A 23,323-nucleotide genomic window follows, 5' to 3' on the forward strand; every position below is an offset into this window, starting at 1 on the left:
CACAAACAGAATATATTTGGTTCACATATGTGCTTTATCACAGAGAAAATATTCACGTATAGAACCACTTTTATATCTCATTGTTAGTGTTTCAAAATTGAATTATTGGTTCCTCTTAGACTGGTGGTGTTAATTTAGTAATCACTAAGTGGAAGCTAAAATGAAGACGTGGCCATCCACTACAATCCTCCATGGAAATGGAATTGACCACCAGCCTTCAGTCAGAATAATCAGGAGCTTTGTTCTAAACTATCACACTGAGTCAATTGGTGTGGCATCTTCCAGAAATAATAGAGAAATGGCCAACACAAAATTCAAATTCTAAATAACGTTAGTATTGATAGAATTGGTACTCTGGTGCTATTCCAATATGCATCACACAGGGGTTATTTTAGAATTAATGAAATATTAATTCTCTCTTCCCACTCGCCTGTAAACTGATCCAAAATACAAGGCAGATTGACAGTCTTCGGTTGGGGATAAGAATAATCTGCTGACAAAAGTCCCACAAGTTGGGATTCCTCCCTTACTTAAAAATGAATAATTTTGCCAAACAGGCAAGTTTCCAGGTTGGCATGGTCCCTTGAATAGCAGACTTTGGAAACTCAACTTTTGTAATGGAATGTTGGTAGAGTTGGGAATTTTGTGCCATTGAGGATGTGGTAAACTGTCACCTTCAATCTTTCCAATTCATATATTTTTTAAATTCATTTGTGGGACTTGGCATCGCTGGCTGGTCAGTATTTATTGCCCATCCCTAGTTACCCTTGCAGTGGCTCTGGAGTCACATGTAGGCCAGAACAGGTAAGGATGGTAGATTTCCTTCCTTAAAGTGAACCAGATAGGTTTTTCCGACAATCAACAATGGTTTCATGGTCATTCTTAACTCCAGATATTTTTTTAATTGAAATCAAATTCCACCATCTGCCATGGTGGGATTCGAACCCAGATCCCCAGAATGTCAGCTGAGTTTCTAGATTAATAGTCTAGTGATAATACTACTAGGCCACTGCTTTCCCACATCTTTCCAAAAAACTGTGTTTAAACTTTTCTAATTTCAACTTAGCTGATGGGAGGTTTGTTAAAGCATTATTTTCTATTATTTACGGTAAAGGGTCACGTAAGTGACTATACCAGGAGAAAAGTTCCTTTGAAATCTGACTAGAAAAATATGATGAGTCATCTTCGTTAACAATCATCTGAATCAAGGGGCCAAGCAGCTACTTTCATTTCAACATCACCACCCATTCTTGGTAACAAATTTCTATTTTGCCTAGAGAACATCATTGTCAGAATTTGACCAAAGCAAGGCTGAAAAATAGCCCTAAAAAACATCAAGACTTTTGGCAACGCAGCTTTGTGACACCGTGTTGAACTAAGCTGATAAGGGAATTAGCTTCAGTATCAGGTTCTTTGGTATTCTAATATTCCCAATCAGCATGATTACTGCAGTGAATGACATGTTTATAATTCAGCAATCAACCGGATAGCATTAAAGGCATTTCTCACTTTGAAATATTTCGGCCGGATTCCTCTCACCAGATAATGACACCACTTTCTATAAAACCAACCATTTGCTCAATGCTACGTTCAGTAAATCAATTCCAAAAAGTTCACCAAATTTAGATTTGTAACACAATTGTTAGAAATGTAAAATATAATAATTTAAAATGAAGCTCAGGCTATTCCATCAAAACACTTCCAGTAAATGTTAGAAGACTTTCTCCACTTACTAGTTAAGGTAATAGTCGTCCAACTAACCCTCCGACTATGGCCCTGCTGGGCTGGCATTTTGTGAGAAACCGTTCTTCTTTGATTTTCAACATGAGCAGGACAGATTTTTGTTTTTTATTCCGTTCTGAGCACCTGTTATTTACACCGAACAAGGGACACAGCTGAAATAGAGTCCACAAGGAACCACAGCGCAAGAACTAAAATTAAGCATGGGGAGAGGGAAATCCCAAGGTAGGCAGCCTCCTTCTCTGCACACCCTCTACTCCCCCACCCACCTCCAGCCCTTTCATCACCTCCCCCTCCACCCTTAGAGAAAATGGCTGGGGATGGTTTCATTACAGTTAAGGATCGTCAAGCTGCTTGGATATTTTGGAACGGCACCCTTCCAATCAGATCGGCAGTGACAGGAAAAGCTGATATCAATCCTTGTAGACCATATATGTATTACACTGGGCAGGCTGCAGATAGTGGGAAATCGGAGAAGGGACTGACAAGTCAGACTCTGCCCGTGAGGCACCACATGTCACTTGTCAGGGTAAAATGCGGCACAGTTCAAAGGTCAAGTTGCAGCACAGAGAAAATGTGCGAAGAATCATGGGGGATTTGACAGAATTTAAATGGGAGTGGAGCTAAGCAGACAGTCGCCAATTCCACGGAACAAGCAGCAGATCCGGAGTCAAAAATGTCGGGGGTGATTTTTGTGCCCGTGTTCGCTGGAAGCGTCAACGGTGATATGAGCGCAACACCTCGCCAGAACGGAAAAATGAGATTCTCGCTGATTTTCTCCACCTCTCTTTGGCTATGTAACAAAGTCCCTGCCGCATTTAAATATATTGAGATGTACTTAAAGAACTTTCCTGCCTCATGCCCCCCCTCTCCACCCCACCTCCCCCTGTCCCAGGAATAAATTGGGAGGGAACTCGCTCGGGACACAGAGGTCAGTACAACTCCTGGAAAGGTGGGGAGGTGGGTGGGTGGATGAGGTGGGGGTGGGGTGGCGGGGGGGTGGATGTGATTGGGAAGTGCTGGCTCCCTGGCACTGCAAGGCAACAGTACTAACCACTGTGCCACCTTGCCAGCCAAGAAAGCGGAAGGTTAGCCAGGAGTGTGTTGGAATAGTCAGTCTAGATTTAACACAGACTTGGATGGAGAGTTGCAGCAAGAGGTGAACTGAGGGAGTCAGGTGGATTCAGGTGACGATAGAATCATAAAACCATTGAAGACCCACAGTGCAGGAAGAGGCCTTTTGGCCCATTGAGTCTGCACCAACCAAAATCCCACCTAGACCCTATTCCCATAACCCCATGTATTTACCCTACTAGTCCCCCTGACACTAAGGAGCAATTTAGCATGGCCAATCTACCTAACTCGCATATCTTTAGACTGTGGGAGGAAATCGGAGCTCCTGGAGGATACCCACGCAGACATGGGGAGAACGTGCAAACTCCACACAGACAGTGAGGCTGGAATTGAACCCGGGTCCCTGGTGCTGTGAGGCAGCAGTGCTAACCACTGTGCCACCATGTGGCCCAATGCCAAGGTGAGGGGCAGAAGCTCATTGGGATCAAGTAGGACACAAAGGTTGTAGATTGGATGGTTCAGCGGCAGACAATGATTAAGAGAGGGATGGATGAAGTCAGTGCCGAGGGAACAGAATTTGTGGCTGTGACCAAAACAACTGGCTTCCCAGTTGCGAATATTTACTTGGCAGAAATCTCTGCTCATCCTGTTCTGTCAATAACTTAGGAGCAGCAGTATAGATGAGGGAGGAGATGGGAAGGCAGAGCTGAGGCTGGCCTCATACATGTGGTAACTGACTGTTTTCAGACGACGTTGCTGAGTGTCAGCATTTAGATGGGAAATAGAAGGAGCTCAAGAATAGATCCATGGTGGGCACCAGCGATAACAATGCAAGTGCCAGTGTTAGATATTCGAAGGTTTGTCTCTTTTATGTGTATCTGTAGCATTGACTTTTTTCCACAAAACACAGCAAAATAATGAACTGTTTTTTATTAATTTAAGGGATGTCTGCATTGCTGGAAAGGCCAGCAATTATTGCCCATTCTAATTGCCCTTGAGAAGGTGGTGGTGAGTTCTCTTCTTGAATCACTTCAGTCCTTGTGGCACCTACAGTGCTGTTGGGGAGAAGGTTCCAGGAGTTTGACCCAGTGACAGTGACGGAATGATACATTTCCAAGTCTGGCTTGGAGGGGAACTTGCAGGTGGTGGTGCTCCCATGTGTCCGCTGCCCTTGTCATTTGAGGTGGTAGAGGTTTGGAAGGTGCTGTTGAATAAACCTTAGTGGGTTGCAGCAGTGCAACTTGTAGATGGTACACACTGCTACCACTGTACGCAGGTGGTGGAGGGAAAGAACATTTATGGTCATTTAAGGTGCAAATCAAGCAGGCTGCTTTGACCTGGATAGTGTTGAGCTTCTTGAATGTGATCAAAGCTAGACTCATCCAAGCAAGTGGAGAGTCTTCCATCACACTCCTGACCTCTTCCTTGTAGATGCTGGAATTAGCTGCTGCAGAATTCCCAGCCTCTGACCTGCTCTTGCAGCCACAGTATTTATATGACTGGTCCAGTTCAGTTTCTGTTCAATGGTAAGCCCCAGGACGTTGTTAGTGAAGATTCAGTGATGGGAATGCCATTGCGTGTGGTTGGATTTTCTATTGTTGGAGATGATGATTGTGAATGATGCTTATCAGTCCAAAGCTGAATGTTGCCCAGGTCTTGCTGCATATGGAGAAAGATATCATCAGTACTTGAGGACTTGCAAATGGTGCAATCATCAGTGAACATCCTCATTCTGACCTTATAACTGAAGGTCATTGATGAAGCAGCTGAAGATGATTAGGCCGAGGATACCACCCTGAAGAGCTCCTGAAATGATATCTTGGAAATGAGATGATTGACCTCCAAAATACATTATTAACTTCCTTTGCACTTGGTATGACTCAAACCAGCAGAGCGATACGCCCGCCACCACTGTGCTTCCCATTGACTCCACTTTTGCTAGGGCTCCTTGATGCCCGAGCAAAGTCAGTCAAATGCCACATTGGTGTCAAAGATAGTCACTTGTATCTCACCTCTTTTTGTTCATGTTTGGACCAAGGCTGTAATGAGACCAGGAGCTGAGTGAGAGGCCCTGGCAGAACCCAAACTGAGTGTCAGTGAGCAGGGCATTGCTGAGTAAGTGCAGCTTTGATAGTATTGTCGATGTAACCTTCCATCACTTTGCTGATGATTAGGAGCAAACTGCTGGGGCAGCAGGTTATCGGCAGGGTTGGATTTGTTTGGCTTTTTGTGGATTGAACAAAGCTGGGCTTTTTTTCTTCCTTGATTTGATTTATTATTGTCACATGTATTAGTATACAATTGCGTTTTGCACGCTATACAGACAAAGCATACCGTACATAGAGAAGGAAAGAAGGGAGTGCAGAATGTAGCATTACAGTCATAACTTGGGTGTAGAGAAAGATCAACTTAGTGCGAGGGAGGTCCATTCAAAGGTCTGATGGCAGCAGGGAAGAAGCTGTTCTTGAGTCAGTTGGTACATGACCCCTCATTCTTTTGTATCCTTCTCCACATGATCAGGTACATGCCCATGCTGAACTATGCTGGAATAGCTTGGCTAGGGATGCAGATAGTTCTGGAGCACAGGTCTTTAGTACTATTGCTTGAATGTTGTAAGAGCCCAAAGCCTTTGCAGTATCCAGTGCCTTCAGCTGTTTCTTGATGTCATGTGGTGTCAACTGAGTTGGTTAAAGGCTGGAAAGTGTGATGCTGGAGACCTCACGAGGAGATTAAGATGGATCATTCACTCAGCATTTCTGGCTGCAGATGGTTGCAATTGCTTTGGCTTTCTCTATTGCTCTGCTGTGTTGGGTGCTCCCATTAACCAGGATGGCAAACTTGTGTGGCCTCTTCCTCCTGTTAGTTGTTTATTTGTCCATTACCATTCACAACTGGATGTGGCAGGACTGCAGAGCTTAGCTCTGATCCACTGGTTGTGGGACTGCTTAGCTCTGTCTATTACATGCTGCTTCTGCTGTTTGGCATAAATGTAGTCTTGTGTTGTGGTATCACCAGGGTAACACCTCATTTTGAGGTGTGCCTGGTGCTGCTCCTGGCATACTCTCCTGTGTACTTCAATGAAATGCTTACAGGATTCAGTGTGTTTGTAAATTGAAGCAGCATTCTCTCCATCACCCTCTCTTATTTCCCACAGAACTGGAAACAAAGCCTACAATAGAATGTAAAATCAGAGCACCTCATTTTCTCTCAAAACAAAACATCCTATTAATTTTATCTCAAAAAATATGTCTTCGGCTTGAAAGAAATCCTGCCGGAGACTGAAGGAAAATATTCCGTCTGTACAGATGATTGAGAATAATTAACATTCTATCCAGAATCGAGTGATTCTGCTTATAACAAGCCTGCACAATCCAGGTTGATACAACTTGTGGCAACGTCATCAACTCAAACCCAGACTTTTGGAGAAGACTGACTCTTTGAAGTAAAAACTTTAGTGAAGGCACTAACAACATGAAAATAAATTCAATGAATAAAATATATTTGAATTTTTTTTGATTCAACCCTTTGCTTTCAACTGTTAGAAATTGAGGAATAAAATGGCAAATGAAAAATAAAGTCAGAAAGCGATTTGAGAAAATCGATCGAGTTATTGGTCAGGCGGTGCAATCCGGACGATAAAATTACACAATAATTTTCCATTACAAAACATGGACGCAAAAGGTTTGACAAAAAATGTGATAACAGGAAGTGAGGCAGCACAGACACTGTGGTCGGGATTTTCCGGCCGCGCTAATCCAAAACCGGAAAATCCCGCCCGAGGTAAACGGACCTTTGCATGGTACCACCCGCCCCATCGCCCACTACCATTTCTGTGGCGGGCAGGAGGGGAAAATTCCCACCTGCATGATTTTTATATAATGTTCGATACAAACGCAGACAGAACGGCACCAAAATCATTCTTATACATCTGCTTATCGATAAATTCGCAACGTGAAACAGAACAGGCTTCACTATTTATCTGCGGGAATCTTACTTAGATTTACTCAGGTATTCCTGTGTCTAGAGACACATGAGGCAAATTAAACACTCTAATCACTGCTGTCCACAGTCAAAGTTCTCACGTCGCTCCAGCGCCTGTTGACCAGCTGGAAACTTCCACTGGCTGTCTGGCACCACTTCACCTTGGATCACCCTCTTCTTCTATGTCCAGTAGGAGCCTACTGCTTATTGTTCGCACCATTGACTGGGTATTAAGGAAGTCAACCGAGGATAATCTTGGATTGAAATGGATCAATGATGGCCAAGTTACAGATCTGGTCATTGCTGATGGCATTGGTGCTCTTGTCAGACGGCGTAACCCCATTTCAACAACTCATTAATTCAATCAGGCTGAGAGATTGGGACTCGCCATAAACGCCAAGGAAACAAAAACACATGACAATGGGAAACCACCAACAAACAGCAGATGTTTATGTCAGTCAAATTGAAGTTGACATCATGAGGGGCTTCAGCCATCTGGGCAGTTTCATTAATATCCAGGGAGCCATAAACAAAGAGTTCATAGCGTGATAAGTTAAAGCATCATTAAACCGGACCCTTTCTCTGTTAGTGAAGCTGATTCATTTTCAAACAGACACAGAGACCTTCCCATGGTATCAGTACTAAAGAGGTAAACTCTTTTCAAGAGACCACATGAATGGCTGGTGTGGAAAATGACCAAATCATACTCTGGTGTAATATTCTGATTCAGGGCTTCAACACACATTGCTTCATTCTCTACCATTTCTCCCGGATATATTGGTTACATTTAGTTCCCAGTGTGGAAATAGGCTAGCATTCTTCTACCTCATCTCAGTCAGCAGAAAACGGAATGGGAAAAAAATGTTAGCAAGGGTTCAAATGGACAATTTTACACTTCAGAAAATCATTCTGATAAACACTTCAGCCCAAATACAATAGAGTTATTCATAAAAACAAAATCAAAACGCCTCACAAAAGATGCAATAAAACCTTTCATAAGGAATACAAGTTCAGTGTTTAACCATGAGGTGGCAGTGATTGACTGCTCTTCCCGATTACTAATGTAATACCAACTGTGACAAACTAACAGTGCTATAGGTGGAACTTCCAACTTCAATCGCAAAATGAGCAAGATCAGCTTGGCTGCATGTTACACGCCTCATCTGAAGTTAAAGTTGCCAGGGATTGAAGGGCGACCTCAATCTACAAGATTATGAGGGGCATGGACAGGGAGGATAGTCAGGAGCTTTTTCCCAGGGTGGAGGAGTCAATTACTAGGGGACATAGGTATAAAATGCGAGGGGCAAGGTTTAAAGGAGATTCACAAGGCAAGTTTTTTTTTTACACAAAAAGTGGTGGGTGCCTGGAACTCGTTGCTGGGAGAAGTAGTGGAAGCAGATACCATAGTGACTTTTAAGGGGCGTCTTGACAAATACATGAAAAGGATGGGATTAAAGGCTGTGGTCCCCAGAAGGGGAGGGGGTTTTAGTTCTGATAAGCAGTATGGTTGGTGCAGGCTTGTAGGGTCGAAGGGCCTGTTTCTATGCTGTAATTTTCATTGTTCTTTGTAATAACTATAAAAAGTGAAATTACAAATTAGTGACTCTGTTTTAATTTGACAAAGTTCTTTTCATTTATAATTTTTATGTTTCATTGACTGAATTGATGAAACCAGTTTAAAAAAAAAATTCTCCATCCATGCCAAATATCATAACACCCCCAGTAACTTTCCTCCTCTGGCTTGGTGGCACAGTGGTTATCACTGCTGCTTTACTGTCCAGAGACCTGGGTTCAATTCCAGCCTTGGGTGACTGTCTGTGCAGAGTTTACACATTCTCCCCGTGTCTGACAGGTTTCCTCTGGGTGCCCCAGTTTCCTCCCACACTCCAAAGATGTGCGGGTTAGGTTAATTGGCCATGCAAAATTGCCTCTTAGTATCTTGAGAAGTTGGTTTGGAATTCTGCTTTGTAATAGGAGGGAAAGGCAGCATCAGGGGCATAACAAAAGAGTGAAGTCCAGCTCCCACTCTCATGCATACAAGTTTCACAAAGTGCTGCAGACATATTTTGAAATTAAGCAGCTTTTGTGTTCAGGCTGGGTGTGAGTGATGATCACACAGTATTGGGAAGGAATAGCAATAGCTGTGTGGCTTTAGAAACTTTATATTTTCCAAGTAAAGCAATAGTAGATGGTATGATGGGTTGCTGGCCATGTTTGTGGTAAGACAGTGAGAAGTCCATTTGGGTTTATTAGTGAAAGCAGATTTTACATTTTTTTGGTCCTCGTCATGTTTTGCTGTTACTTTAAGGCGTACTATGATGTGGCGCCACTAAGTGATATTTGTATTTACTCAGGCCATTGCAGACTGTCAGCAATATTGCACACAGCTTTACTGAACTCGTTGTATTCTGACCTTTATATCCCAGGTTACTTTTGATCAGATATTCTAGGGGTATACTCATTTGAAAAGTAACTGACTTTGCATCTTTTCATTAGTTCCGAGAGCTGAAAATCCCAATCTCAACATTTTATTTACAAGCTCAACAAGCAGCTGCTTCATAGGAACATCAGAGTAGAGCAGGCAAACTCAGGCCTTCCAGCCTGCTCCACCATTCAATCAGATCATGGCTGATCTCTCCCTGGTCTCCAATCCACTTCAGAAATGCAGAATTAACAGTGATTTAATGAAGGTTTATGAATGATAGGAATAGGTTGCATTTATATAAATATTTTGTTTCAATTAAATAGATTAGATAGACCAAAACCCTAATTTACATTAGGAAGCAAAAGTAGGCCTTGAGGCCCTAACAAACTTCCTATTTTGGCATAAAAGTGAGGATCAGTTGCTTCACTCCTGACAAAACAGGGATATTTTACAGTAAAACAAACTTTAAGTTTAAATATAACTTTTTAAATATAATCCTAACAAATGATACAGCTTAACTACTGAAAAAGTTGAACAATATTTAAAAACGAAAGGAAACACCTTTAATTTCTAACACATCACTGTTTCAATTTCAAATAAGCAACATTCTTCTTACAGACTAAAATGCCATTTTAAATATAGTTAGCACCCATAAATATACTTGCTATAATGAGTGTAGACAGTCCAGAAGCTTTTAGAGAAAACAAGTTTCAAAGCAGCTTATAGAACTCTGTCTTCAAACAAACCCCAGCCGGCGCTGAAAGCATGTTTTTCGCTGCTATTGATCTAGCTCTTCCATTAATAAAATTATCACATGACCCTGTCAATCAACCTAATCAAAAACGCCAGAGGAAATCTTCATCTATAAACAAAAATCCTATTAGCTCTCCAAGTAAATGGCTTAAAAGAGTAATTATCCTGCTCTCCTATCATCTGAGTTGCATTCCTACCAGACATACTGACTGCCTGTAAACTAAAGCTGTATTTCAAACGTTCACCTTAATAATATAAAACAATGTATATATTTCTCAATAGCTCATTATCATCACACCCAGAGAATATTGGCCCTGTGGAACAGGCTGCTCGATTACGTGTTGAAAGATGATTAAATGAATTCCTTTGGATAACATCTGGATTGATTTCTGACCAAAGTGAATATGACTTCATACAAAGGTATGTACTGCAGAGAAGTATCAGGATCAGAGTGAGCTTCTTGACTACATTTAGTCATCTAAGAAGGTAGGAGAGAATTCTTTCAGTTTTTCTTCCCTTAACTGACCTGAGTTTTATTTTGTTTCACCCACGAAGGTGCTAGGCCAGGGATCCAACACATTTCTTCTTAAAAGCTGATCACGCCTTTATAGCAGTGGTGATGTGGAGATACCGGCGTTGGACTGGGGCGGGCACAGTAAGAAGACTCACAACATCAGGTTAAAGTCCAACAGCTTTGTTTGGCATCACGGGCTTTTGGAGCATTGCTCCTTCATCAGGTAAGTGACCTGATGAAGGAGCAGTGCTCCGAAAGCTCGAGATTCCAAATAAACCTTGGACTTTGTAGAAATGGGCGTTTTAGAACTTCTAGAATTTTCATTAAGGTGGCTAAGATTTGTACTTACGTCTGCAGAGTTTTTTATTTACTCCTGGGATGAGCAAACTACTGGCTAGGTCAGCATTTATAACCCATCCTTAATTACCCTTGAGGAGGTGGTGATGAGCTGCCTTATTGAAACACGGAAGCCAGTATGTTGTACAAACACCCATTATGCTTTTAGGGCAGGAGTTGCAAGATTTTGTCTCATGGACAGTGAAGGAACAGCGATATATTTCCAAGTCTGCATTGTGTATGGCTTGGAGAGGAACTTCCAGGTGGTGGTGTTCCCAGGTGACTGCTCCTCCTGTTCTTCCAGATGGTAATGGTCATGGGTTTGGAAGATGCTATTGAAGGAGCCTTGATGAGTTGTTGCAATCAATCTTTTAAATGGTACACACCGCTGCCACTGTGTGTTGGTGGCGAAGGAATGAATGTTGAAGGTGGTGGATCAGATGTCAGTCAAGCGGTTGCTATGTCCTTGCTGCTATCAAGCTACTTGAATGCTGTTTGAGCTGCTACTCTTATCCAGGCAAGTGGAGGGTATTCTATCACTCTTAACTTGTGCCTTGTAGATAGTGGACAGGCTTTGGCGAGACAGCAGGTAAGTTACTCTCTGCAAAGTTTCCAGTCTCTGACCTTGTAGCCATAGTGTTAAAGGGGAGATGGCTACATTCTGTTTTGTTGGAGATAGTAATATTTATGCCACACAAGTATCAGACAAGCACTAAGTGTATGCATATAATGTTACTATACAAATGAGTGGTGGCTGAAATAGTAAAAGTAAGTAAAATGGAGTTGTCTCATTTACAGTTCACCATGGAATACTCTAACCTAAGTTGTACCTGTATCTACTAAAATGAGTGATAACATTGCTGTGATAGGAACATACAAGTGAAAATTAATTAACAGGGTTGCAACGTTGTTGCTTCTGAAAACTGTAACTGGCAAACTGCCAAGTTAAAGAACTATAAATGTGGAAAAGTCTTTTGATATAATTAGAATAAATTATCCACTGGATAAAGTGCTATTCTGCATTGCACAATATTGAAGAAGAGCACAATGTCAGACCCAAAGCAAATTGCTTAAACACTTACAACTGCTTTTATTTATTCTTTGCAGATCAGGTCAGCCCTCTGTTTAGCTGTTTGTAAGCTTTGGTAAATGGATACCTTTTTGGCTGCCTTTAAAATTTATTAATGGATTCTGAAGTGCAGAGTTTGTACTTACAGCTCCCCTGGGGGTTATGTGATTATAGCTTGGCTGCCTTCCAGATCACAAATGGGCTCTGAAGTGCTGAATATGTTCAATCAGCTGTCATGGGGAATGCAGGTTTGATGGTTCTGACGGATATACATGCTTTGGATGAGGCTTACAGTGTTTCTAAGGGTCTATTCAAGTGGTGTTTATTTATTTTGACAGCTACATGTGGTATGGAGGGGCCTGTGGTTTTTCAAGTGCCTATTCAATATGCATCTGTTTATTTTGATAACTTATGAGACGATGAAGAGGCCAATGGTTTTCAATGGATATGTGTTTATTTGGCAGATTTATTAGCTTTTCAACAACCTCCAAATGATACTATAAGAACTGTGAGTTCCGATTAAAAAACGGGTGTGTGGTTGGGGGGGTGAGGAGGGGTAAGGGTAGTAGGGGATTCAAGGAGGTGCGAGGATAGAGTTTGAAGGGGGGATTATAGGGTAGTAATGATATGGGAGAGAAGGTGGTTTGGGTAAAGGGAGGAAGAATGATGGCCAAGAGGGTGACTTGGCAGTCATCTAGAATTATAGAATTCCTACAGTGCAGAAGGAGACCGTTTGGCCGGTCGAGACTGCCTCTATAATAATCCCACCCAAGCCCTATCCCCATAACCTACACATTTACCCTGCTCATCCCCCTGACACTAAGGGGCAATTTAGCACGGCCAATCCATCTAACCTGCACATCTTTGAACTATGGGAGGAAACCGGCCATGCAGACACTGCAGTTTTAACTTTATGTGGCAGAGTTGCTGATGCCACTGAAGAACCAGGACACTGCAGCAGCCTGCCTTGCGGCCATCCCACCCTCCAAAACATGAAGCTGACCATTGTTGGCATTGCTGGGATGGAGATGGGATCGCAATGCAAGATTAATCTCGACTCCTGATTCCCATCTCCAAGGAGAAAATGTCAACCAAGGGTTTGTTGTATTGAAAACAGGAAGTTGTACTCGCTCAGCCTGGGATGATCCACAAGTTTTTTTCCATATTCCAAAAACTTAAAAAAAGCCAGAGTTTGGATTCTCAAAGTTCTATCTCAGTCAGATTTCAGGTTTAAAATACCAAACTCTGATTTCCTTCTATTATAAACCACTAAATGTCATCTTGCAGGCAGTCAGATAATGCATGCATTCAGAGAGCATCAGATGTAAAATATTTCAGAATATTAACCTCTGAGGGTTTAATATCAAACAGTTCGGGACAGCTGGCCTCCGTGAGCTGAGCCCTTAGGCTGAAATGTTGACTAAGAGCATCTGTAGATACTTTCATTAACAAAGGAGAACAGATTATTTAGCAAGATGTATTTATTTTTCTCGTTAGAATATTTTAGCAGAATTTCAGTTTGTTCTTTCAACTATTGTACATCTACTTGGAAGACAAATTTAAACTGTTATTTCCCATTGATTTATTATTATCACATGTATTTGGACAAAAGAAAAGTATTGTTTCTTGAGTGCTATACAGGCAAAACATACTGTTTATAAAGTTTATCGGGGAAAAAGAAAAGGATAGAGTGCAGAATGTAGTATTGCAGTTACAGGTAGGGTGAAGAGAAAGATCAGGTTAATATATAACAGGATCATTCAAATTGATAGATTGCTATGTACAATGGAAAATGTACCTCTTCATTCTGGTTTCTGATTGTGTTCAAAGCTTGTTTTTTTTAAGAAAGATTACAAATACTTTCTGGGGTTAAATATTTTTGATTGTTTAAAAATATGCAAACTGCAGAAAGACAATTTGAACATTTTATAAGATATTTTTTGCTGTTTAGGAAAAGCCTGCCCCTAGTGTCCGATTTCTGCAATGTCACATCCAGGAAGTATCCCAAAAATATGCTGGTGGGCTCCACAGAAGGACTGCATGGCGTTTTCTTTTTTTTTGTTTTTATTCCAATTCAATCCAATCAAGTCCAATTCAGAGTCTCAACAAATTGGGACATTCCCGATCCAAGCTGACAAGACAGAGCTCTCACCTCCTGTCTTGGGCTTGATCTACATGGTCCAAGCTGATTGGAGTAGGTATAGCTCCTCTTCCAAGGCTTGATCTCACTTGCATCTTAGCCAAAAGGCCGAGATGCTGCTTTTAAAAATTGCTTCAAATGAAGCTGGAATGTAACCTAATGACTTCAATCAAGCACAGCATGTCCATATTATACTTGATCTTAGCCAAAAGGCTGAGAAGCATTTTCTTAAGCATATAAATACTAGTGGGCTCGCTTTTACACATCAATAAATGATTGACACAAGGCAGCAAAAAACTGAAGGGAAATTAGGCTTCTTGTCCTTGAAGCTTAGCTTGGATTTCATCTGCAGATTGGTTCCTTATCCAATTGCGAAGAACTGTGGGATGTAACAGGCATGATACAAATGAAAGTTATTGTTGGGCAATATACAGCTTTACCAGGCTGTCATATTGAAATGATGCAGCCAACAGAAGGGTTAAACAAATAGGGCAGGATTTATGGGGCACACTCATCCCAAGATTGGAAAATCCTGCCTGAGGTCAAGACGGGAAATTTCTGCCCATAATTTACTCACATATAACTGACTCTGAAAAAAATTCATAATTTGAAATAGATTTAACCTGATTTTAATTAGAACACTTTTCAACAGCCAAAAGAATTGCCTCGGATTTCTGAGCAGAGCTTCCCACACAATTATTGGTTCCAGAAACACCGCATATTGCTGTTTTACTTATAAAGGAAATCTGTTCATTGGGATTTCTTAAAAAGCAATATTTACACACACACACACACACACACACACACACACACACACACACACACACACACACACACACTTACTCAAGTCCCGACTTTGATTTGGTCCAAATGTGTTCTGGATTGGCATGTTTTATCACTGGTGTAATGGAGAAACAGAGATGGGGAGGGGAACGATTCCAGTTGGGGCTTCATTTGTATTCCATTTGCAAATTGGTTTAATGCCAGCCTTCAGCTGAAAGGCCGAGCTGCCATTGTGGGCACCACTGAGAAGCCCTGTGGTAAATTCGCACCAGCGTGAAAGTAAATTTTTGGGTTTGCCATTAAGTTCTCTCTGCTGCCCATCATTGCTTCTGCTGGTGGCGGCTTGGGAGAATTCCATCCAATGTATGGACACATGTATCCAAACATAAGCATGCACATGCAAAATTATACACACACACATAGGTAAAATAGCCTGGATGACTGGTGGCATCAACTCATGTTAATTTAACAGAATCAGTAAATTCTCCAAGCTTGTGGTTTTTAAGGTTTACTATTCAGACAATGATAATCTAGTGAAATGGTAAAAACAAATTAAAAAAAGAAACCAACTGTATCCAAATTCAATGCAAGATTTTGATTTTTAAAAACAATTCAGATGTTCAGATTGTGGCCTAAGTTATGCCACTTATTTCAGCACAATTCACCTGGGATACAAGAAACTGTGGAAATTTCAGCACAAATTCAGTTTCTTTATTCTTTTGCGCTGATCCGAAAAGTAACTGGCTCCCTCCCCCACCACCTCCATTACCTTTGCAAGTTTTGTGTCTATTTGCTGGGCTTCAATGAGGCTCTAATATTAAGCTTTCCTTTCTCCAGCACAGAGACACTAACAGGCATTTTAAAAGCTTTTGTTTCTTTTCCTTACATTTGACGATGAAAGCGATGGAACAACGTAAGGAGCAAACGGTTCTGTCCAGTTATTTTTACGGAGTCATTCACAGTCTACCAGCTGAGCTGCCCAATTGTTGATTTGTGACAGATTGTGTTTGGCGATAGGTTGGAGCCAATACCCGAGGGAAATCTTTCTTTTCTCAAAAGTAATCTGGGGCACAATTTTCACCCGGATTATGCACAAAGCAGAGACTCCAGGCCTGTGCTGTATTTCCTTCCTTCAGTAAATCTTCATTAATTGTGTTTTTTTCTGAATGCACCGAAACAGAACTGGAGCTATAGAAAGACAGCTGAATCATACCCTGTACAAAATATAAAGACTGAGGAAGCTAAAAATAGCCACAGCTTCAGGGCTTCTGCAAGGTCTGCTGTTCATATGAAACTAACAGACGAAACAGTAGGTGGCACTCCAGGGAATGTGTGCAAAAAGGAGCAAACGCTTACCTCCATCTTGTGAGTTCAGCACATTTAAAGCGTACACCATTGCATTGGAAAAGGTTGTGGCTTCCTCCTTGCTTGCGAAGTTTAACCCGTAGACCATTCGAGCATCTCGCCATTGGTGGAACGTAGGTGTCGCCTGATTGTACTTCAGCCCTTTCACGATGGAATAGTTTATGACTACCTACAAACAGAATGTAAATCAGGTCACAGGGAAAGCAGTCTCCTTTTGCAATTCTAACATATAATGCATCGCTTAAGCTGCTCTCTGAAACTGAAAGCATGTGCCATTAATTAAATTAATAAATTCTTTAAACCTAGCATTGATGGCTTGAGAGTATTGAAGGAGAAGTTAATGCCAATGAATACTTGTCATAAGGTATGTTGGCATTTTTTTCTGTAGATATTCATAGGAATGCATTGTTAAATGGAAGCTAAGTTGAGGGCATCCTAGTTTCTAACACTCTTAGCACTATGCCAAACCACTTCAAACACATCATAAGCTAGTTATCCTGGACTAAATGTTTGGAAAATATACCAGATTAAAAATCCCATCAGCAAAGGTCCAAGTTGAATAATAATTTGGATTATCAAAGCTCCAAGATAGTCCAGCTTAAAGACTGCTCCTAATACCAAACAAAACATTCAGTTCCATGGCACAATAATAGTCTCAGTTATTCGATGTTGCATCAGTTCCTGACTTCAGATGCAGACCCCAAAAATGCCATTAAAAGCGATTTATCTAAATGGGGGAGTTGAGTGTTCAAATGTGAATAAATCCCAGGGCTGAACTATCAGCCGCTCAAATGAGAAGAGAAAATTGTGTATTCTCAGCTTTGGAAATAGAACACCGCATTGTTTAATGTAAACACCTGCTTAGCAGATTGTCGATCTGACAGTCCAAGTCCTGTTCATTTTTAGTCTGGTATGTATTCCTGCACTTTTAGAATCATAGAATCCCTACAGTGTAGAAGGAGGCCATTCAGCCCATCAAGTCTACACCAACCACAATCCCACCCAGGCCTTATTCCCAAACCCCACATATTTACCCTGTTAATCCCCCTGACACTAAGGTGCAATTTAGCATGGCCCAATCAACCTAACCCACACATCTTTGGACTGTGGGAAGTAACTGGAGCACCCAGAGGCGACCCACGCAGAAATGGGGAGAATATGCAGACTCCATACAGACAGTGACCTGAGGCTGGACTTGAACACAGGTCCCTGGCATTGTGCCACCATGCTGTCCATCACTTTTGTGAAAATCCTCTGCTACTGATATATTTTATGTTTCTGTAGAATGTTTTAAGGTGCAGGCGGCGATCTTAGTGGCTTGTCACGCCCGCCGATCAAGGTGGCAAGCTGTTAAGATTGCGAGAGGCAAAAAAACTGGGTTCATGCCCAGTTACTTGCCTGTCGTGGTGTTACCTGCCCTGTTCTGTTGACGTAATCTGCTTCATGCCCAGGAAGTGCCTCTGTCCTGGTCTTATTCTTGGGAAACATTCCTAGCTGCACCTCCAGAGTCTCCTGCGGAGAATAGGGACCTACAGGCCAATTAGCCTGACATCAGTTGTCAGGAACATGCTGGAATCTACGGCCAGAATTTACATTGACTCTCAGTGAGTTTTTAGGTGCATCGGGGGAGGGGAAAACATGAAATCGTAAGGATGGGATTCTGACCGCCCTGACATCACACCGATTTTATACTGGGGGGTGAGACCTCAGATGGGAAGCCCACTCTTGCCCTTAGAATTGGCAAATTAATGTGACTGCAGGGACAGGAGAATAACCATTCAATCCGAATAGCCAACAACTCTCCAAGGCAGGACTTCCTCCTGAGTGAGGAATGCCAGTCCTGCTGCCTATCAAAGCTCAGTAGAACATAAAATGGCCACAGTTCAGCCGGAGTTGGTGGGGTTGAGTTCCTTACCGACTCTTGGGATGGCAGGGATGCCTCCTAAAAATCCAGGCCTATAACTAAGAAAGTCTTAACAATGTATTCAGAGAATCATAACGTGATCAGACAAAGTTAACATGATTTTATGAGCGAGAAATTGTGTTTGACAAATTTATTGTAGAGTTTTTTTTAGGATGGAATGAGTTGGGTAGATAAAAGGGAACCAGTATGTGTATTTGGATTTCTAAAAGACATTCAATATGATGCCATATTAAAGATTAACAAGCAAGGTATAGGCTCAAAGCGTTGGGGGTAATATATTAGCATTGATGGAAATTGATTAATGGACAGGAAGCAAAGACTAGGGATAAACCAGCATTTTCAATTTGGCAAGCTGTACCTATGGAGTGTCATAAAGATCAGTCCTGGGGCCTTAGCTATTTATGATCTATAACAATGACTTGGATGAAGAGAGTGAGAATATTGAATCTAAGATTGCTGATGATACAAAGTTAGGTGGGAATGTAAGCTTTGAGGAGACCACAAAGAGGCTGCAAAGAGATAGAGAAAGGACATGTGAGTAGGCAATGAGGTGGCAGACAAAATATAACGCGGAGAAGTATGACGTCATTCACTTTGGTCAGAATATTTTAAAAATAGCATGAAACTTGTAAATGTTGATGTTATGAGGGACTTGGTGTTATTGTGCAAGAAACACAAAGTTTACAGTGTAATCCAGCGAGCAATTGGGGAGGCAGATAGCAAGCTGGCCTTTATTGCAAATCTAGCTATAATTGGATAGGGCTTTAGTGAAACCACACCTGGAGTATTGTGCACACTTTGGTCCCTATATTTAAGAAAGGATGTACTTGCATTGGAGGCAGTACGGGGAAGGCTCACTAGATGGTATTCCAAGGTGTGAGAATTGGCAATGGTGAGAGGCTGAGTAAATTGGGTCAATACTTTCTGGAGTTTAGAAGAATAAGTTATGATCTCTTTGAAACATACAGGGTTGTGAAGGGACTTGAGAGGGTGGACACTGGAGGTTGTTCCTCTGGCTGGGGAATATAGAACACAGGGCACAGAATAAGGGATGGATCATTTAGAAATGAAATTTGAAGATATTTCTTCAAAGGATTGTGAAATCTTTGGCATTCTCTACTCCAACGGGTTGCAGTTGTTCTGTTATGAAGTATTTTTAAGGCTGAGATAGACAAATGTTTGGTCTTAGGGAATGAAGAGATATGGAGGTGGGTAGGAGAATGGAGCTGAGGTTGAAGATCATATTGAATCAAGTTCGAGAGGCGTATGGTCTATTTCTGCCCTACTTCTTATGGTCTTAAGTTAGTTCTATTTGGCAGCAAGCATGATCCATGCAGAATTTTTTCCATTAATTTCTGATGCACTAACTTCCTTTTAAGTACAAATAATTCTGCTTTTACTGTGAACACTTTTATTTAAAACACAGCTATATTGCACTTGGATGATTTAATATGACCTTTTGTTTATAGCCTGTTGCATTAATCATCCATGAATGACTCATTCACATAGTTAGAGCTTTGAAAATGTATTCACAACATGACACACCATCTATGCTTCAACTGCATTGCTATTCTTAGGACTCACCCAATCAAAGGCTTGTCAGCCATCGAATAGCTTCCATCAGAGTTTCACTATTACCCATTATCAACATGTTCTGCCCCTTAGAAATGTTTTACAGTGCTTACTGATGTTACAGTTCAATGCCTTTTATACATCGATGAACTCCGGCATGGAGATGGTAAAAGGCAGTTCGTATGTTCACAGCTCAGTACACAGCGAGTTCCCAATTCCAGCCTTTTCCCACAGGGAGAAAGGGAAAGATTATACAGGGAATGAATCTTGACTGCTCTTGTATACTTCCTGGGGGCTGGTTACATTACAGAATTAGCAGATCGTAGCAAGCAGATGACTCGCATAATTTCACAAACGTGGAATGTTGGGGGAACTTCAAAACAGCTCTACATATTTTTGTTTGTGAAACTGATATATTCTTATTTCTCATGAGGGTCCTATTTATCAAAAGCAAGTTATTTCACACTTTTTCAGTAAACAAATCAATCTATTGATACAGATAAGTAAGCACCCAACACTGATAACTATAGCTGTTTTCTATGATGCTTTAAAAGAGCACAGACAGAGGCTAACGTGTGGCTGCAGATAAAATCCTGAGGGAGCAAGGGACAGATGGAATACCATGGGCGGATTTTCCCATCCTTCCTGCCCGCAGGATCTTCTGGTCCCACACCCCGGTGGTGGGTTTTCCAGTGGTGGGAGTGCAGGTTCAATGGGGAATCTCATTGACAGCAAGCGGGACCAGAAGATCCCATCACCGGCCAATGACTGTCCGCCTAGTGCCCCCATGGAGGAGGTAGGGGTAGGGAATCCTAGTCCATTCATCTGGATGTTTGTTGGAAACATGTTAGAACCGATGTGCTAGCCATTTGACTACGAACAAAGCAACTTTGATACATATACTAATTAGAAGAGTGATAAAACAGATAAATAATAATTTCTTATTCCCTAATCTTGGATCATCTCCCCACGCTTGCTAACTCACAATCGAGGAACAGCACAATAAACAGGAGTGAAAGATTTTCATATATTACTTGACAATCTCTGCAAATATGAAGCATCAAGTTATGAGAAACTTTTACTATTAAAACCCCAACATACCTTCACTTTCTGCTGAACTTTACTAGTATGGGCCTCACTACTTTACAGCTAGACTAAGCACCAGTTCTTTGGGATGGGACTGATATTTAATGCATTGTGTATGGCAGCAGAGCAGTTATATTACTGGACTAGCAGCTAAGACACCTAGGCTAGTGGGAATCTGTACTCAGTTCAATTAAGTCATAGTGACAGAATCAGTGTTATTGGTCAATGTCCCAAACTCTACCAACACCATCCCTGTGCATGTTCCAGCTGGTTAGCAGGAGAAACACCAGAGGTGGTATCATAATGGTAAAGAGTCAGGTGGGAGTAACTCTGGGGATCCTCGATATTGGTTCCATGCCCCATGAAGGCTTCAGGTCCAACACGTGCAAGGAAAGCTACTGCTTTGTCATTCCCTGCCCTCCCTTAGCTGATAATGAGATTTCACTCAGAGGGTGCCCTGAGGGTAGCATGGGTACAGAATGTAATCTGGGCGTGGTCTTAAATTTTCATCACCAAAAGTGACTGGGTAGTACCATCACTGGCCAAGTTCTGAAGGGACTAGCTGCTGGACAGGGATTCTGTCAGGAAGCAAAAGGAGGGAATAACCTGCTTGACTGTGTCCCCACCAATCTATGTGTTGGATTAAGTCTGTCTAGGACTGGTAGAAGACTGGTTGATCCATGACATATATGGAAATTGCATCCACGGGAGTGGCCTGGTAGACCTGGGCAAAACTACATATCGACTTTGCCAGACCATTTATGGGTCATATGTTTCTTATATTGGTAGACACACCGTCTTAAGTGGTTAGATGTGCAGTTGATGAAGTCCACAACAGCTACGCCCACTGTTGACAAGTTAAATTTCTGCTATTCATAGCATTCCAGAAATGGTCACATTTGACAATGGCACATCACCCACAATGGAAGAATTCCAAAAGTTTTTAAAGTCCATCGGCATTCGCCACGTAAGGTCAACACCTTACCACCCAGCCTCAAATGGGTTAGTGGAGAGTGTGCTACAAACATTCAAGTCAGCAGAGAAACAAAGCCTGTTCCTTTATGTATAGCCAGTTTTTTATTGTCTTTATAACATCACGCCAAACCCCACTACTGGGGTCACACCAGCCGAGTTACTTATGGGACGCTAATCAAGAACATGGTTGGACATGATATTCCCAGATCTGGTTCGGAGGGTTCAGGCTAGGCAAGCCCTTTCAAAAGGAAAATCGTGATTCAATGAAAAAAGACAACAGGTGGGATTCGCTGGCCTTCCAGCCGTGTGTTTCTTGGCAACGGGAGGCAGCATGCCGTTTACTGGTGGTGGGATTCTCTAATCCCGTCACGTTAATGTGATTTCCCAATGAAGCCCCCCATGCTGCTGGAAGCCCGCAGGTAGGAGTACGCTGCCGGCAGGACCTGGGAATCCCACTGGTGTGAATGACTGGAGAATTCTGCCCAGAATGCTGCCAAAATGAGGATTGAGTCATGGTCAGAAAGGTCTGCAGCAGGACTGGCCTGGGCGGCTGAGAAGATTGTGGAGAATAGGTCCGGTCTCCTTAGTCATGGAGTTACAAGGCCTGTCATCTCAAGAAGCATGTAGACCATCTAAGGAGGAGAGCAGTGATGGACACAGGGGATCAATAGCCAACCCTTGCTGTAATTTTGAAGATGCCAAGGTTACTGGGATATTGGTTGAGAATGTGGGACCAAAGCAAACGATGGCGATGGTAACGGAGTAGCCAGCAGCTACTGAAGAACAGCTAGACCTTGGATTGATGAGTCTGCCATTTGCCTGGGTCCAGTCCGATCCTTTCAAATTCAAAGAGCTACAGAAGTGAGGCACTGTACCACAGTCCGGAAGCCTGTGGACTGACTAAACTCGTGGGGTTTCCCTATTGCCTTTTAATGAAAGGCCTGTTTTTCTCACTAATCCTGTTCTTTGTTCTTCCATAGATGAATTCCGGAGTTAAGGGGGAAGAGTATGGTAGCGTGGCCCTTTAAGTGGGCTTTACCTAAGGGCCATACGGTAGGGCCGGAGCCTATGGATTGTCAAGGAAGCTGTGCCAATCAGGAGCGAGGGAGTGTAACCCAGTTTGAGGAAGGTCCCAAAGTTGGGGCCAAGATGGAGAGTTTTTCAGTTGAGTTTTTATTTTAATCTTTTGTCTACATAATTATTTTTTGCTGCCAATAAAGCCTTTATTAATTCAAGCCATGTTGAGGCACCCTCAATCTATGACAAGCTCTATTCCTCAGAATGTGAAACAACCCATGTCCACAAGTAGCAAAACCTGGACAACAGGACTGGGCTGATAACTAGCAGGTAACTCAGTGGGGGTGGTGAGAGGGATCCCATTGCCACTCTGCACTGGGATCCGGTCAGGGCTGGACGGAGGCCAGTGGTTGGGGCTGGGCAGCACTGTGGGGGTCCCCGGCTGGCCAGCGATTGAGTTGGCCAGCAAAGAGGGAGACTGACAGTGCAGGCGTCCAATTACCAACTCCCCATTGGTACTATCATTGCTGAAACCTCCACCACCATTGGCCAGAAGCTCAACTGGACCA

The 23,323-nt window shown here is 42.2% G+C and overlaps 1 protein-coding gene across 6 annotated transcripts in view; it reads right to left on the reverse strand.

Moving 5' to 3' along the window:
• The window catches only part of LOC145352539 (ena/VASP-like protein), a 219,558-nt gene that overhangs the window by 51,017 nt on the left and 145,218 nt on the right, over positions 1 to 23,323 (reverse strand). For 5 of the 6 annotated variants that reach the window (XM_080202522.1, XM_080202523.1, XM_080202520.1 and 2 more), the window contains one exon: positions 16,172 to 16,349. In XM_080202522.1, coding sequence (XP_080058648.1) covers positions 16,172 to 16,349 — 178 coding nt within the window. Of the gene's footprint in view, positions 1 to 1,733; positions 1,997 to 16,171; positions 16,350 to 23,323 lie in introns of those variants that run through there. The other variant, XM_080202524.1, reaches the window with a different exon arrangement.

This window comes from Carcharhinus amblyrhynchos, chromosome 14 (assembly GCF_965287045.1).
Source record: "Carcharhinus amblyrhynchos chromosome 14, sCarAmb.v2.hapA, whole genome shotgun sequence".
In the NCBI taxonomy this organism is placed as follows: Eukaryota; Metazoa; Chordata; class Chondrichthyes; order Carcharhiniformes; family Carcharhinidae; genus Carcharhinus; species Carcharhinus amblyrhynchos.